This window comes from Stegostoma tigrinum, chromosome 2 (assembly GCF_030684315.1).
Source record: "Stegostoma tigrinum isolate sSteTig4 chromosome 2, sSteTig4.hap1, whole genome shotgun sequence".
NCBI classification, from domain to species: Eukaryota; Metazoa; Chordata; class Chondrichthyes; order Orectolobiformes; family Stegostomatidae; genus Stegostoma; species Stegostoma tigrinum.
The window spans coordinates 147,259,608-147,278,630 of record NC_081355.1 but is presented as its reverse complement, the minus strand read 5'-3'; the positions used below and the strand labels follow the sequence as shown (position 1 = coordinate 147,278,630).

Sequence of the window (19,023 nt, the reverse complement as noted above, 5' to 3'; positions counted from 1 at the left end):
ACATCCAACAACCATTCCTGCCCCTGTGTTATCCAAGTCTCTGTAAATGCCCACAACATCGTAGTTCCAAGTACTGATCCATGCTCTAAATTCGTCACCCTTATTCATGGCACTTCTTGCAGTCAAGTAGACACACCTCAACCCATCGCACTGACTACCACTTTGCCTTATCACCTGCTTACCCTTCCTCACAGACTCTCTGCTTGCTCTGTCTGTCTGTACACTGGCTACCCCAGCCTCTGAGCTGTAGCTCCAATTCCCATTCCCCTGCCAAACTATTTTAAACCCTCCCAAAAAGCTCTAGCAAATGTCCCACCCAGGATATTGGTGCCCCTCCAGTTCGGGTGCAATCCGTCCTTCCTGTACAGGTCCTACCTTCCCCAAAAGGTATCCCAATGATCCACAAACCTGGCAATAAATGCTGGCCAACAGGTGATTCCAATGTCCCATGGGGAATTTTTTTTTAAAAAGACCGTGTCCGCCCTTTTAAAGATTGCCAGTATTGTGACTCTCTCTACCATTCCACCATTCGATCGGGTCATGGCTGATTCACCATTCCTCAGATCCACTTTTCTGCTTTTTCCCCTATTCCTTGATTCCCCTCCTGATCAACAACCACCTACCTACATCCACCTATTACTACGCCACCTACCTTTCCCCAGCCCCACCCATCCTCCCTCTCGCCTCCTTGACCTAAGACAACCTGTCCATCTTCTCTCCCATCTATCTACCTCCGCTTCCGAATGACCAATCACCACCACCCCCTATCAGCATCTACCTATCACCATCATACCTACCTTCCCCCAGCCCTACCTCTGCTCCCTCTATATATTTCCCGGTTCCCTTCCCCCTCCCAGTTCTGAAGAAGGGCCCCAACCCGAAACGTCAACTTTCCTATTCTTCCGATGCTGCCTGACCTGCTGTGTTCTTCCAGCTCTACACTGTGTTAGGCTAGTCATGAAGCTTAGGGTGCATGGAATCCAGGGAGATTCTATTTGGACTCAAAATTGGCTCAATGGTAGGAAGCAGACGGTGATGGATGAAGGTTGTTTCTCAGACTGGAATCTTGTGACTAGTGGTGCGCCGCAAGGGTCTGTGCTGGGATCTTTGTTATTTGTTATTTACACAAATGATCTGGATGTGAATGTAAAAGGCATAATTAGTAAGTTTGCAAATAGTACAAAATTAGAAGGTAACGTTGATAGCAAGGATGGCTATCAAAAATTACCGAAGGATCTTGAACAGATGGGGAAATGGGCTGAGGATTGGCAAATGCAATTCAATACAGATAAGTGTGAGATGCTGCACTTTGGAAAGTCAAACCAAGGTAGGACTTATACGGTAAATAAGGTCCTAAGGAGTGTTGTGGAACAGAGGGACCTAGGAGTACAAGTACATAGTTTGTCGACAGCAGCATAAAAGGCAGACAGAGTAGTGAAAAAGGCATTTAGCATGCTGGCCTTCATTGATCAAGGCACTGAGTATAGGAATTGGAATATCATGTTACCGTTGTATAAGTTGTTGGTTAGGCTGCACTTGGAACTGTATTGTGCACAGTTTTGTTCACCCTGTTATAGGAAAGACATAGTTAAACTGGAAAATGCGCAAAGAAGATTTACAGAATGTTGCCATGATTAGTAAGCCTGAGAGGGTGGCCAAGATAGAATGTAGGAGAATGAGTGGTGACCTTATTGAGGTGTTTAAAATCATGAGGAGTATAGATAGGATGAATGCACATAGTCTTTTTCCCAGGGATGGGGAATTGAAAACTAGAGGGCATGAGTTCAAGGTGAGAGGGAAAAGATTTAAGAAGGGCCTGAGGGGCAACTTCTGCACGCAGAGAGTAATGCGTATATTGAACGTGCTGCCAGAGAAAGTGGTTGAGGCAGTTGCAACAGCAACATTTAAAAACATTTAGATAGGTACATGGATGAGAAGGGTTTAGAGGGATATGGACTGAATGCGGGCCATTTTGGGTCAAAGGGCCTCTTTCCATACTGTGACCTTACCTAAACTACTGGACTAATGCCCTAGTCTTTTCAAAACTTATAAAAGTAAATGAGGGCAGCTGGGCTGAGCTCTAGGAAAAATATACAGACACAGAGATCGATGCTTGAAGCCATTGTTAAGCCCGGAATTCCAATTTACACCTCCACTTGAAGAGAACGATCAACCAAACCTAACACTCTAGGCTACAACTAACTTTTACACATCAGGTTACCCAGCGCAGACATTATGGAGCCAATACAGATACCTGACATTCAACTGAAGTTGCTGGAAAAACTCAGCAGGTCTGACAGCATCTGTGAAGAAAAATCAGCGTTAATGTTTCGGGTCCAATGACCCTTCTTCAGAACAGGTCACCAGACCCGGAATCTTAACTCTGATTTTTCTTCACAGATACTGCCAGGCCTGCTAAGCTTTTACACCAATTTGTTTTTGTTCCTAATTTACAGCATCTGCAGTTCTTTCAGTGCTTACTGAACATTCAACTTCAATGAAAGTCAATTCACACAGTATCAAGCATTCACCTTCAATCAAAATGCATTCATACAGACTCTTAACAATCGGGAGGCCAACTGACTTCAAATAGAGCAGCTTAACACATCAGTGCAAAAGATAACGCTGAAGCTTTCACAGTAATCTTCAGCCAAAAGCATTGAGTGGATGATCCATTTCGGCCTCCTCCAGTGGTCCCCAGCACTACTGACACCAGTCTTCAGCCAATTCAATTCACTCCACTTAAAATCAAGAAATGACTGGGGTCACTAGACACTGCAAATGTTATGGGCCCTGGCAACATTCCAGCAAATGTATGGAAGACTTGTACACCAGAATTTGCTGATGTCCTAACAAAGCTGCTCCAGTACAGTTACAACACTGGTATCCACCAACACTGTGGAAAATTCCCCAAGTTTGTCCTGTACACAAAAAGCAGGAAAAATCCAACCACGTCAATTATCACCCCGTCAGTCTACTCTCAATCATCAATAAAGTAATGGAAGGTGTCACCAACAGTGCTATCAAGTAGCACCTGCTCAGCAATAACCTGCTCAGTGATGCCCAGTTTGGGTTCCGCCAGGGCCAGTCAGCTCCTGATCTCATTATAGCCTTGGGTCAAAAACTGAAAAAAAGGAACTCCGGAGGTAAGGTGAGAGTGACAACCCCTTGGCACTCAATGATGTTACCGTCACCGAATCCCCCATCATCAACATCAATGAGGGTTATCATTGACCAGAAACTCAGCTGGATTCAACACATAAACACAGTGCTTAAAAGAGCAGGTCTGAAGCTAGGAATACTGCAGTGAGTAACTCACCTGCTAACTCCGCAAGGCACAAGTCAGGAGTGTGATAGAATACTCTCCACTTGCCTGGATGTGTGGAGCCCCAACAACACTCAAGAGGCTTGATACCATCTAGGACAAAGCAGCCCACTTGATTGGCGGTGCATCCACAAGCATCCACGCCTTCCACCACCAATGGTTAGCATAAACAGTGTGTACTATTTACAAGGTGCACTGCAGAAACTCACCAAAGATCCTCAGACAGCAACTTCCAAACCCACAACCACTTCCATCTAGAAGAACAAGGGCAGCAGACATATGGGAACCCACCACCTTCAACTTGCCTCCAAGCCTCTGACTTGGAAAATATATGCGCCATTCCTTCACTCTCACTGGGTCAAAATTCTAGAATTCTCTCCTTAATGCATTGTGGGTCAACCCACAGCAGATGGACTGCAACGGTTCGAGCAGGCAGCTGACCACCACCTTCTCAAGGGTAACTATGAATGGGCAATAAATGCTGGCCAGCCGGCAGCACAAAGGTAACAGGCCCACAATTAGTATAATTGCAAGCTCCAATCCCACCTGAAAGAGCTATCTCCCTAAGAGCTGTTCTCCAAACAGCTAATTCCAGGGGCTATTTCCAACAGCTATCTCTAGAAGGGAGATTCCAACAGCAATTCCGAAACCAAAAAACACAGACCTGTTCCGTACCAGAGGAATCAACGGCAACCAATAATGACCAGAAGACATAAGGAATGACAACCGCCAAAAACCACCAACCCAACCAACAGCACAAGGCCTCAGGTACATCCTGAGGTGAAAACCGGCCCACAAAGCCACTGGAAAGTGAAGAAAACCAAGTACTCACCCACTAAATCCACTATGCGTCCAACTGAGTCAGCAGACTCAACTCAAACCAAAGGCCTGCATAGTCTGAAGACTTCATCAAGGCACTGGGTATGGCAAGGGGGAACAGCCAGCTGTACTTCAAAACTGTGTTTTCCCCAGTGGTGAGCTTAAACTTCCAAGACACCAAAGTTACGCCCCTAGCTAGCAGAGAGGAAAGTGAGTGGTGAAAGTGCAGCAATACCATCCTCTGATGAAGGGTCTAGGCCCGAAACGTCAGCTTTTGTGCTCCTGAGATGCTGCTTGGCCTGCTGTGTTCATCCAGCCTCACATTTTGTTGTCTTGGATTCTCCAGCATCTGCAGTTCCCATTATCTCTCATCACCAAGAAGTGGTAGCCTGATTAAAGTTTCTGTGATTAAAACTGCTGTTTAGCTTCTAATTTGTTTTACCAGTGTTTAATTTAATACTGTCCTTTAATTTATTTACTGTCCTCCGTATAGTTGTTTGTGTCAATTTTGCTGTTTATTACATTTGCTTTTATTCCTTGTATTATGCACACATTGTGTATTTAATAAACGCAGAGATTCTTTTATCCTGAAACACCTGTCTACTGACTTCTTCACTTCAGATTTCTAAATAAGTCTATTGTCAGAACCAGGGTTCCAGGGGCGATTCAAGCCACCTAAAAATCAGCAAATTACAGATTGCAAACCAGAATTCTACACTCCCCAAAGCCTGTCTACTATCTACAAAGCACAAGTCAGGAGTGTGATGGAATACTCATCATTTCTCTGCAATCCAACAACACCCAAGAAACTTGACACCATCCAGGCAATGCAGCCTGTTTGACTGTTACCATTTCTCCCTCCATCAATGATGCTCAGTAGCAGTAGTGTATGTTAACTACAAGATGCACAGCAAAAATCCACCAAAGATTCTTAGGCAGACCTTCCAAACCCACGACCACTTCCATCTAGAAGAACAAGGGCAGCAGATATATGGGTACACCACCACCTTCAAATTCCCGTCCAAGCCACTCACGATTCTGACTCGGAAATATATCTCTGTTCCTTCATTGTCACTGGATTACCAACCTGGAATTCCCTTCCTAAGGGTATTGTAGATCAGCCTAGAGCACATGGACTAAAGCATTTCAAGAAGGCAGCTCACTACCACCATCATGTTCTCAAGAGCAAGTTGGGATGGGTGATAAATGCTGGCCACCCAGTGCCATCTATTTCCTACGGGTGAACAGACTCAATGGGCTGAATGGATTCCTCCTTTTTCTATTTCTAATGACCTTAAGAATAAAAGTTACTCGTAAAATAACTCGACAGAGGCCAGAATCCCACCCACCCTTTACTTACACATGCACAGTACTCAACATTGGTCTGGCATCATCATAGCCAGTTTTCACAGTGAGCAACATGTTTGGCACTCCTCTTTATATCTGACAGCCATGGCTCCCTGATTGGAACAAATTAACAGCCCTAATCAGAGAACTCATATTGTCTGCCTGGCTGATCGCATTATATCACTACAACTTGTCCTATGTCAGATTATAACACAATATGGCAGTCTGGACCAAATAACATGCTTCACCCATCTCTCATTGAATTATCTACTCAATTCCTATATTCCTCACAGATATCTGTCTTAGTCTAATTGTGATCTCTTGTAAGTCTTCACTTTTGATGGATTCACCATTGGCAACCATGCCTTCAGCTACCTGGGCTCTAAGCTCTGAAATATACACCTCAAACCTTTCAACTCCCTTACCTCTCTTTCCTCCTTAAAAACTACCTCTTTAAAACTTTTTGTTATCTGCTGTAATGTCTGCTTAGGAGACTAAACCAGTGTTAAGCTGTGTTACTAAAAGGCTTGAATCAAATTTTGCGTCATTACACTTCTGAGAAGCAGCTTTGATCTTTGTTACTACATTGAACACGCTATAAAACTGAAAAACGAAAGAACTGCAGATGCTGTAGATCAGGAACAAAAGCAGAAGTTGCTGGAAAGCTCAGCAGGTCTGGCAGCATCTGTTAATTCTGACTTTTTTCTTGGCAGATGCTGCCAGGCCTGCTGAGCTTTTCCAGCAACTTCTGTTTTTGTTCCTGCAAAAATGAAAGCTGATATTGTGCAATCAATACATCACTGTCACTAAAGCAAAAACCAGGTGTATTTTTACCTTTGATCTTAATTTGGAATGTTAGGCTGTCATCATTAGACATGCAGGTGTAATTTCCTTGGTCACTTTGCTGCACTTTTCTGATGACAAGTTTGCGTTCTGTTCCCTGAGAGATGATGGTTATCCTCTGGTCCTGTTTAACCTCTTTTTGATCCTTTTTCCATGTGACCACAGCATCAGCTGGTGATACCTCACAAGACAGTTCCAAACTTTCTGAGGCTACTGCTATCACTTCTGGTGGAGATTTTGGCTTGTTTATGAACTTGACACCCATACCTGTAAATAAAGAAGATATTTTCATTACAACTGGCACTTTAAATCAAACTAACTGAAATCAGAACAGATATCAATATTTTATTTAATGTAGATTCTTATCAGAAAAACTGATTTCACTTTCATGAACAAGTTCATTTCTATCACTCTGAAATTAATATAACTAGGCTGGAAGAAGATTAATTAATTATGCTGCTTTTTGCTTGTACTAGTTCGACCATCTAGTGTTTTTCTTGCAGTGTATATTTGAGTTTGAGATACCACATTTGGTTTGACATGGATCCAGAGTTTAACTTTGAGAACCCAGTGTTAATGTTGGATTGTACTGCTGCTTACTTGGATGTTCTTCACATGGCAGCATTGTCAAAGCCTTATCGTGGCTCAAAGGTTCTTAATTCAAGCAAAAGCAAAATTGTCCCAGGCATCTGTGCCATGTGTCTTTGCTAAAAGCAGTGTTTCAAAAATGTCATATTTCAAACAATAAACCTGCATAGCAAGTAGAATTCCAGTAACTTAGAATCACAGAATCCCCACAGTGTGGGAACAGGCCATTCAGCCCAGCAAGTCCAATCAGACCGTCTGAACAGCATGCTATCCAGGTCCACATTCCTACCCTATCCCTGCATTTCCCACGGCTAACGCACCTAACCTACACATCTCTGAACACTATGGACAATTTAGCATGGCCAATCCATCTAGCTTGCACATCTTTGGACCATGGGAGGAAACTGGAGCACACGGCAGAAATCTATGCAGACACAGGGAGAACGTGCAAACTCCACACAGACAGTGGCCTGAGGGTGAAATTGAACTCAGGTCCCTGGCTGACAGGGGAAATTGAAAATTAAACATTTCCATTAACTCCTGAGCCATGCGCCTTGAGCCAATATTGCCAAGCTGTTATGAGGCATGAGTATTCTCCCAGCTCCTGAACAACATAAGAAATAGCATGTCAGCTGCAAAAATATGGCAAGATCCAAAAAATTCGATTTGTGGTGTTTTCAAAAAAGAAATTTGATTTACATCCAGAATTTTAATCATGAGACAAGAATCTCCCTAGTGGCAGCAGGAGGCCTACTTGTATACATTAACATTTCATTATGATCTACCCTCACTTTATTTAAATGTTGTTTTATCTTTTACTAGACACTGGACAGAAATTATAAGGTGGCAATTTCCAACATGAAGGTCTGCATTCATCACTTCCTCCTGCAAGCCTCTACCTTGGCCAGAATTGCCCAACATAGAATGGTCATAAATTCCTACAGCGTGGAAACAGGCTATTTGGCCCAACAAGTCTGCACACACTCTCTGAACAGCATCCCACACAGACCTACCCCTCTAACCGATCCCTGTAACCCTTGCATCTCCGATAGCTGATCCACCTAATCTATACATTCTTGGGACACTATTGGCAATTTACCATGGCTAATCCACCTAACCTGCGCATCTTTGGGCTGTTGGAATTAAACCAGAGCACCCAGAGGAAACCCATGCAGACACAGGGAGAATGTGCAAACTCCACACAGACAGTCACCAAGGGCTGGAATTGAACCCAGGTCCCTGGTGATGTGAGGCAGCAGTGCTGACCACTGAGCCATCATGCCACCCCTATCTCAAGATATGCTCCATGGGTAATGACTGCTTATATTCCAGTAGCACAGTAATCATCAGACACACACCAGTCTCACTACATCCTCATGGCACAATTCCAACACAATTATAATATAATAAAATGTGAGGCTGGATGAACACAGCAGGCCAAGCAGCATCTCAGGAGCACAAAAGCTGACGTTTCGGGCCTAGACCCTTCATCAGAGAGGGGGATGGGGGGAGGGAACTGGAATAAATAGGGAGAGAGGGGGAGGCGGACCGAAGATGGAGAGTAAAGAAGATAGGTGGAGAGGGTGTAAGTGGGGAGGTGGGGAGGGGATAGGTCAGTCCAGGGAAGACGGACAGGTCAAGGAGGTGGGATGAGGTTAGTAGGTAGCTGGGGGTGCGGCTTGGGGTGGGAGGAAGGGATGGGTGAGAGGAAGAACCGGTTAGGGAGACAGAGACAGGTTGGACTGGTTTTGGGATGCAGTGGGTGGGGGGGAAGAGCTGGGCTGGTTGTGTGGTGCAGTGGGGGGAGGGGATGAACTGGGCTGGTTTAGGGATGCAGTAGGGGTAGGGGAGATTTTGAAACTGGTGAAGTCCACATTGATACCATATGGCTGCAGGGTTCCCAGGCGGAATATGAGTTGCTGTTCCTGCAACCTTCGGGTGGCATCATTGTGGCAGTGCAGGAGGCCCATGATGGACATGTCATCAAGAGAATGGGAGGGGGAGTGGAAATGGTTTGCGACTGGGAGGTGCAGTTGTTTGTTGCGAACTGAGCGGAGGTGTTCTGCAAAGCGGTCCCCAAGCCTCCGCTTGGTTTCCCCAATGTAGAGGAAGCCGCACCGGGTACAGTGGATGCAGTATACCACATTGGCAGATGTGCAGGTGAACCTCTGCTTAATGTGGAATGTCATCTTGGGGCCTAGGATGGGGGTGAGGGAGGAGGTGTGGGGACAAGTGTAGCATTTCCTGCGGTTGCAGGGGAAGGTGCCGGGTGTGGTGGGGTTGGAGGGCAGTGTGGAGCGAACAAGGGAGTCCTTCAGTTCACCTGGGCCATCTCCAGCACATCCCTCACCTTCCTGGACCTCTCAGTCTCCATCTCAGGCAACCAGCTTGTAACTGATGTCCATTTCAAGCCCACCGACTCCCACAGCTACCTAGAATACACCTCCTCCCACCCACCCTCCTGCAAAAATTCCATCCCCTATTCCCAATTCCTCCGCCTCCGCCGCATCTGCTCCCACGATAAGACATTCCACTCCCGCACATCCCAGATGTCCAAGTTCTTTAAGGACCGCAACTTTCCCCCCACGGTGATTGAGAACGCCCTTGACCGCGTCTCCCGCATTTCCCGCGACACATCCCTCACACCCCGCCCCCGCCACAACCGCCCCAAGAGGATCCCCCTCGTTCTCACACACCACCCTACCAACCTCCGGATACAACGCATTATCCTCCGACACTTCCGCCATTTACAATCCGACCCCACCACCCAAGACATTTTTCCATCCCCTCCCCTGTCTGCTTTCCGGAGAGACCACTCTCTCCGTGACTCCCTTGTTCGCTCCACACTGCCCTCCAACCCCACCACACCCGGCACCTTCCCCTGCAACCGCAGGAAATGCTACACTTGTCCCCACACCTCCTCCCTCACCCCCATCCCAGGCCCCAAGATGACATTCCACATTAAGCAGAGGTTCACCTGCACATCTGCCAATGTGGTATACTGCATCCACTGTACCCGGTGCGGCTTCCTCTACATTGGGGAAACCAAGCGGAGGCTTGGGGACCGCTTTGCAGAACACCTCCGCTCAGTTCGCAACAAACAACTGCACCTCCCAGTCGCAAACCATTTCCACTCCCCCTCCCATTCTCTTGATGACATGTCCATCATGGGCCTCCTGCACTGCCACAATGATGCCACCCGAAGGTTGCAGGAACAGCAACTCATATTCCGCCTGGGAACCCTGCAGCCATATGGTATCAATGTGGACTTCACCAGTTTCAAAATCTCCCCTTCCCCTACTGCATCCCTAAACCAGCCCAGTTCATCCCCTCCCCCCACTGCACCACACAACCAGCCCAGCTCTTCCCCCCCACCCACTGCATCCCAAAACCAGTCCAACCTGTCTCTGCCTCCCTAACCGGTTCTTCCTCTCACCCATCCCTTCCTCCCACCCCAAGCCGCACCCCCAGCTACCTACTAACCTCATCCCACCTCCTTGACCTGTCCGTCTTCCCTGGACTGACCTATCCCCTCCCTACCTCCCCACTTACACCCTCTCCACCTATCTTCTTTACTCTCCATCTTCGGTCCGCCTCCCCCTCTCTCCCTATTTATTCCAGTTCCCTCCCCCCATCCCCCTCTCTGATGAAGGGTCTAGGCCCGAAACGTCAGCTTTTGTGCTCCTGAGATGCTGCTTGGCCTGCTGTGTTCATCCAGCCTCACATTTTATTATCTTGGAATCTCCAGCATCTGCAGTTCCCATTATCTCTGATACAATTATAATATAGTTCATTTAAACCATTTAAACACTGAACTTGCATCCTGCACCAACACCTTTCATTGCAATGCTGCTGCCAGATCACATTGCGCACATGGCCATGCAGCCATGTCATAAATTAAAGTGTGGTGCATCTCAGGGCTCTTAGCTTGCTCTCTTAATGTTCACTCACTTTGCGTTTACTTGGATGCTCACCACACCTCTGCCTTGCCTTGCCTTATTCAGAACTTACAGCCACACAGTACTTCTGTCTTGCCTTGCCTTTTAGCACAGACATAAAATTAGGCAGTTTTTTTATGTTTTCCAGCTATTACCAGTGAAGCAGATACGTTGCTGTATGGAACCATGCTACATCAATGTCATGCCTACAGCATGTGCCAGCAGCTTACAAGGCAAACACACTGATTTTACATCAACCAAATAGCCATATCTTAAAGACTAAGTTTACAGGTCCTCATTGAAGTCAACGGTGACTCTCGATAGTCCTGCCACAGTAAAGGAATCTCAATCTGTTCACAATCCAAGGGACTAGACACAGTCAGTCGTCCACTTGGGGCAGTCAAGGGCTCCATAACAGAACAGTGAGTCACAACCAGTCCTGCAAGTCAAGAAACCAGTCCAGGCAGTAGTAGTAAATCAGTCAAGAAGCTGAACAGATAATAGTCAGGGGTCTGGTCAGTCATCAGTCAGGGCTGTCATTTCAAATTAGTTAGGGGACTAGACCACAGTCAGTACTCGAAGTCCATTCACTGAAATTCGAGAGAGAAGTATTAGGAGTCATTGTGGTGATGGACAAGTCGGAGAAAGTCAGTTGTGGGAATTGAAAGTAGCATGCTGAGATAGAGGGCACAATATTTGTGACAGGGCAATTCAACATATAAGGCTAAGAGACAATAATGTATCAGAGGCCATGAGGTGTTGCCAGGGGATAACATCAACAAACAACACCACCCTGGCATTAACAGGTGGGGTGGGATGTCAGACACTCTTAAAGAACTGGCTAGGAACATGGGAGCCTCAGAAACAATGTGGTCAACTAGGGATGCGAGAAAAAAACGAACATAAAGTGTAGAGGATCACCTAGATTAACAGGCTGAGCCAGTGATTCACTCTGCAAAGTGCAACCTGTGTTGTCTTCCATACTCAACCAAATTGCAAATGCACAACAGAACTGAAAATGGCTGTTATCATTTGGAATGAGTGGAATAAGTGATCTTTTTACTGTCAAAGAACAGAGACTCTCACCGGGAGTGAGTGAGTGAGTCAATTAATCAGTCAGTCAGTCAGTCAGTCAGTCAGTGAGTGAATCAGTGAGTGAGTGAATGACCGTCCCTTCATAAGCACGAATTAGGCAATTACATTGTACAGGTTTCAGACATCTGTAATCACAGAATTCTGCACACAGACAGTGACCAAATATGTGGAATACAAATGCTGGCCACACGCAATTTGACCATGTAATCGTCAATTTGTGATGACAAATCTAGGCAAAGTTGCAGTTATCAGAGTGACCATAGGAGCGTCACCTGCAAGCCACAATTCAATAAGAATTCACAAACATCTCGTCAGCTGCACAAGGACACAAAGAAGTTTAACAATGTGTTCTTATGGGCAATGCCACCTTTCTTGAGTAATATGGGAGTGGAGTGAAAGATCTCAGTAATCTTACCATAGTTACAATTCCCTGCCGCATGTGCACAACATGGTTTATGTTACATACATCAAAATAAGGTCCAGTATGTCATAACTGCATGTACATCCACTCATTGGCCCTCCCAGAGTCCTACTGTATCAAGGACTATGCTAAACTGTTATTTGTGTGTGATGTGAATGTTGACTGCTCACATTAAAAAGGAACTTCTGTTTCTGATACCCCTCACACAGGTTCATTGAAACCTTCAACAGTGGATCCAACTACAGCAGAGATTATCAGTGTTATACTACAGTTTAACAAAGCACAGAGAAATTATGGAAGAACAAATGCATCAGGAAGCCCAGGACAGGCACCAACCTTCCGCAACTACTAAACAGTCGCCAGTTGAAGAAGTGACAATTTAAGGTCCCTCAGGATGCACAGAAGGTACAGGAGACACAGAGTCTATCATCCTTGATGCCATTCCCTCCAGGTAAGCGAGAAGCATTGCTGCTGCAGACTGAAAATGTCCCAGGACATCATCACAAAAAAAATCTACTGATATCAAGAAAAAGCTAAAGGCATTGGGTACGCAAAGGAAAACAGTCCTGGCGACATTCAGGTAATAATAGTGAAGGCTTGTGCTCCAGCACTAACCCCTAGACAATTTGTTCCAATACAGCTACAACATCAGCATCCACTTGGTAATGTGGAAAATTTCCCCAGTATGTTCTATACACTAAAAGCAAGATAAACCCAAGCTGGCCCATCAATGTACTCTCAATCATGAGCAAAGTGATAGAAGAGGTCATTAAAGGTGCAGTCAAGCAGCACCTACTCACTGACAAACAGTTTGGTTGTGTCAGATCCATTAGGCTACTTATTTAACTTAGGGATCTGTGGAATTCAGTGCACACCAGGAAACTAAATAAATTTAAGGAGGTGATAGATGGATCTTTAATTAGTAATGGGTAAAAGGGGTATGAGCAGGAGGCAGGATAGTGGTATTGAGGCTGAGGTGAAATAAGTCATTACTATATTAAATGGCATAGCAGGCTCAAGGGGATGAAATGTCTACTCCTAATCCCAGTTCTTGTAATCTTATGAACACCAAAAGTGAGATGAGAGTGACTGCCCTTGAAATCAAGGCAGCATTCACTGAAGCCCAGCAAAACCACAGTTGATGGAAATCAGTGGAAAACTCTCCACCAGCTGAACTCATAACATACACAAAGGAAGACGGCTGTGGTTGTTGGACATCAATCATATTGGACCCAGGACATCACTGCATGAGTTCCTCAGGATAACATCTAGACCCATCATCTTCATCTCCTGCATCAATGGCTTCCTTTCCATTTTAAAGTCAGAGATTAGGACGATAACTGATGACTGTACAACATCCAGCACCAGTTTCAACTCCTCAGACGCTGAATCAGTACATGTCCAGACGCAGCGAGGGCCGGACAACATCTGGGCTTGGACTGATTAAGTGACAAGTACAATTTACACCATACAAATGCCAGGCAATAACCAAGTTCAACAAAGGAAAATCTAACCATCTCCCTTTGACATCTTGGGTGTTGCCATTAGCCAAAAACTAATCTGGACCAGCCATATAAAAACTGAGGCTAACAGAGCATGCCTGATGTTAGCACTGTCAGAGATACAACAAGGTAAAGCATTTACCCACTAAGCTATTAAGTTAATACTTCTTTATCACAGGAACAACTTCTTAACTTTGCCATCCATGACTTAAGTTGCATCGGCTTATACCATCTGGTAACGTAACTTAAGAATTGTTGAGAGTAGTCAAATAACACAGCTTTTTGACATACAAGCACGCACTTTTTAACATGAAGTTGAATTCAATGAAGACTCTGCTAATCACTGCCATAATTTTTGCACTTATGTCATTTCTCATTGGCTTTCAGTGGATACGAACTGGACTTGAAGTACAAATTATAATTACCTATAATTGTCAAATTCCAGGTCACAGTGTCTTCTCCGCATTTACATGTATAAGTGCCTTCATCCTCTTTTGTTGTAGTTGAAATGAAAAGCCTGTGTTGTTTACCCTGGCTTTCCATTGTAAACTTTCTTGATTGCTTAACTTCTTTGTCGTCCTTGTACCACTGTACTTTGGTATCGGTGTCATATGTCTCGATAAACAACTCTGCTTGTTCTCCAAACACTGTAGTAATATTGTGTTCTACTTTTTCTTTCTTAAAAAAGTGAGAAATCTCTAATGTGGGGAAACAAAAAAAATTTTCAAAATACGATCAAAGAACTAGTGCTACATCAAGACATTCTAACCGAAAATATTTTCCCTAGAGAAAATCATGCCAGTATTTGCTGTGCAACAAGTAGCCAAATAAGTATAGAAAATCTTTTACACTAATACAATTTTTTTTTCCCTTAACACCAATAAATATTAACACAGAGGTTTAGTTCATGGTAAATGAGGTTTTTGTAGTCACAGCAATGAAAACAATGTTTCTGAGTTAAGAAAGGAAACCAAATAGACGGTGCTCTTCTTCCTGACTGAGTGCAAGTCTATCTTGTTGATAACAGGGTGCACAGTTGGATGAACACAGCAGGCCAAGCAGCATCAGAGGAGCAGGAAAGCTGACGTTTCGGGTCTGGGCCCTTGTTGGATGTTTTGTGTGGGCATGTCAACAGGAATAGGACTTTAGCATTCCACATTTATGAGTAAGCTCATTGATGTTCACTATCGGGATTTACAAACAAAACATGGCAAGTACGTGAAAGGGTACAGTTATTTGTAAAGCCATTGCCCAGCAAAAATCACAGTTTTAGGGAGAAAAAGTAATGCAAGGACAAAAACTAAAGAGGGCAAGTGGGACTGGGAGGGGTCTAAGAAATTATAACTTGTGTATGTGTCAAAATATCAGACAATCACAATTCAGTGAAATAAACTTAAGTTACTACAGTGAACACTGCAAGGAGGTCACTTAATAAGACTGACATACATTAATTTTGGTTAAAAATGTAAGCCAATTTTGGGTAAGTCACTCTTAAAAATGAATATACCATTTTATAGTTAATTGAGTTAACAATCTGTTTACTTCCTAATGGTAAATGATTTTGACACCTCTGCTATATGTCTTTCTGGTTTGCTGAAGCTAACAGTTTAGGCAAGCTTGTTCCAGACTTACTCTTGATCATCCATTATAGTCATTTAAAAGATAATTAATTAATTGTGTAATGAACAAAGCATAACTGTCTAAACTTAATTTATATGGCACAATAACTCATACTTTTGGATGGCATGCACATTTATTGGTAAATTTTTAGCATAATACATACCTTTAACAGTGAGATGAAATGACATTTTATTCCCATCACAAAAACATTCATAAATCCCAGCATCTTCTAAAGTTACATTCTTGACCTTCAATATGCGACGGTGATCCAAAATTTGAAATACATACTTCTTGCTTGACTTGATCTCCTTGCCATCTTTCGTCCAGGTTACTTTTGCAGCTCTATCAGAAACCTCTGCAACAAACTGAGCTGTACTATTCTGTGACACAGAAACAATTTCCTTCTCTGCTGACTTATTTCTGAAGCTCACCGGTACTGCTGGCAATGCTGTTAAAACAAAAAGATTCTTTATTCTCTTTTTTATTCATTTATTTTTGATTTTCTTTTAGTCTTATTGATGCCCAATTTTATTTATGACAAACAATGTGTAAAGTCAACTCCTTTCCAGACTACCAATGCTTTTTTACAACCAAATATAATCAGTCAATTTATGTCTTTAACTTTCACACTGTTACTATGGTCCCTGCTGATCACAGAATCCCTACAGTGTGGAAGCAGGCCATTTAGTCCTTCAAGTCCACACCAACCCTCCGAAGAGCACCACACCTATACCCACCACCCTACCCCATCCCTGTTACTTTGCATTTCCCATGGTTAATCCACCTCGCCTGCACATCCCTGGATACTATGTGCACTTTAGTATGGCCAATCTACCTAATCTGCACATCTTTGCACTGTGGAAGGAAATTGCAGCGCCCAGAGGACACCTCACAATGATGGCAATACTGGACCAGCCGGATCCCAGCATGAAACCTTGCTTAACAGAACATCAGTTTCATTTTTGCAGTTTGGTTACTGTGGTATGAGTTGGGTCCTCGTGCCTGAGTTGTGGGCCGTAGCCCAGGCCAGGAGCAGCATTGAGTTCATGATGACTGTTTCAGCCTCTGGCAATTAGTCACTGAACATATTGATATAAGGCTGCCAGAAACACAGAAATATTATCGCACAGAAAGAAGCCATTTGGACCACATGTCAACACTAGCTCTCCAAATGAGACTCAGTGCCAATCTTCTGCTTTCCACAGTGTGGCTTCACATTGTTCCGAGACAAATAACCACTGAATGCCCCCTTAAATCCCTCAGTTGAAATTACATCCATGAAACTTCCAGGAAGTGCATTCCAGATTAAAACCACTCATTGAGCATCTTTTCTTTTGAACTGCATCTGATCCTGGCCTTTAGCTTCTCCATGTACCTTTTCAGTGGTACAAGTTCAACTTAGCAACCACTTCAACAATTATTTCATGCTGGTCTCTCAAGTCTGCCCCACTATTCAATAGGTTCATAGCTGATCCAACACTCCTCACACCCACTTTCTTGCTCTTTCCCCTTAACCCTTTATTCCCCTAATGATCAAGAATCTATCTCAGCCTTAAATATACACAGAGACTCTGCTCTCAAAACCCTCTGTGCCAAGAAGTTCCAAAGACTCACACCCCTCTGAGAAAAAATTCCTCCTCATCTCAGTCTTAAATTTATACCCCTTAATACTGAGACTATGCCCTCCGGTTTTAGACTCTCACAAAGGTGGAAAGGAAGACTGTGAGAGGGATAGAAACAGTTTAGAGGATGCACAGCCTACTCCTGTTGCTATTTCTTACACTTTTATGGTCTTCATCACCCTTGGAATCATTGCAATTCCTAATTCAAAGCAAACTGGATATATAAAGCTGTTGAAAATAGTCAATAAAACTTTCGGTTTTACCAAAAGGGTTTATGTACAATTGTTAGAAAGACAAACTATAAGTTTATACAAAACACTGGTTAAGGCACAATTAGTGCTACATTCAGTTTTTAGCATTCCATAATTAAAAGGACATTAAAACTATGAAAAACACTGAATGAAACTTCACCAGGATGATGACTGTACAATGAAACTACTTTTATTGTAGCAGAGACGATTAAGAAAATTTAATTGAATTTTTTTAAATCATCAGGAGTTTTGATGGGGAAATACTATTTCTTTGGATTGGGGAATTAATGACAAAAGGTCATCAATTTAAAATTCACCACTGAGAAAATAAGGAAAAATATTTGAAGAAATTTATTTTTAAAGGAGGTACACTCTGTTATGGTCAATTGAAAAAGAGATCATTATTTCTTTGAAGATGAAAAATTGTCAAAATATTTGAAGGAAAGGAAGTTGTAAGGCCATAATGACAAAATAAAAGCAAGGCAGAAAATTACACTTGCATTGCTACAGTGAAGCACTGGCAAAGACATATGGGGTACACAGTCTTTTGTTTTGTAAAGTTGTACAGGTCCATAGTTCTATACATTAAACTGTTCTAAAGTCAAGAAAATCATGACAACTCATTAGCAATCAAAGAAGGCAGCCCGCTACCATCTCAAGATCACTTAGGAACAGACAATAAATTCTAACATTGCTACTGAGCAACAGATCTGAGGAATTAATTTTCAAACAAAGGATATAAGCTATCTATCATCATAAAGGTTTCTGTTCAATGATTGGGCTCACTTTAACTAGCTAGAAAATGGGAAGGTAAAACGGCAGCTCCATTTACATGGAACAAAGTTCACCTTTGCGTTGCACTGAACATCAGATATAAAGGCTAAAACCCAAAAATATAGCAATGCCATCCCCATTTTCTGAGCAGTGTCACTTTGTTTAATATTTGTTGGCTGTCTGAAGGAGAAAACAATGTTTTTTTCAAATAATCACAAGTGGTGGTTCAACAACATTAACAGCATGCTAATGTTTCAACCCCTAATGTAGGTTCTGGCCTAACAGTAAACCTCCATAGCTTCTGACTGTCTACAAATTGTGAACTGCTACTGAGCATAAATGCCATGAGCATGACCTACCCCTTCCTGGAATCAGGGGGAAGGCAGCAGGAAGGGTAAATAATGGAGCAGACTGGCTCTGAAAAGATACCTGCCACCTTTCCGCCACCTCAGCAATCAAATTCTGGGTGAGAGGGTGCTTGGGCAAGCTTACCAGCTAATTAAGGCAGTGAAGTGGTCAATTAACAATACTTAAGGACCTCAACCCACCACCAGCCCAATGTTCTGCCTTCCCAGCAGGCAAGAAAAGTGGCTGCCTTTTCAACATGGGTGGCCTCCACCTGTCCCAGTCTGGGGCAAAGACAGCACTGATAAGGGGTGAGGAGTAGTTGGTAAAAAACAACAACGTACCCTTACCTCCAATTCTACTGACACCTAATCCCCACATACCCCTCTCTGCCTTTCCACCAGAAAAAAAACATATCTTCTTTTTGGTGCAAGTCTTCATGGATTTACAGCTTACGCCTCAATACTCTCTCTCTCTCTCTCTCTCTCTCTCCCACAGAGCCTCTGAACAGTGAGAAGCTTCAGGAAACTTTA

The 19,023-nt window shown here is 43.7% G+C and overlaps 1 protein-coding gene across 16 annotated transcripts in view; it reads right to left on the bottom strand.

Annotated features, from left to right (window-relative positions):
- Positions 1-19,023, bottom strand: part of obscnb (obscurin, cytoskeletal calmodulin and titin-interacting RhoGEF b) — a 760,766-nt gene that overhangs the window by 703,927 nt on the left and 37,816 nt on the right. For all 16 annotated transcript variants that reach the window (XM_059639939.1, XM_059639947.1, XM_059639941.1 and 13 more), the window contains 3 exons: positions 15,662-15,946; positions 14,304-14,576; positions 6,326-6,601 (listed from right to left, as the gene is read on the bottom strand). In XM_059639939.1, the coding sequence (XP_059495922.1) occupies positions 6,326-6,601; positions 14,304-14,576; positions 15,662-15,946 (834 nt within the window). The remainder of the gene's footprint in view (positions 1-6,325; positions 6,602-14,303; positions 14,577-15,661; positions 15,947-19,023) is intronic.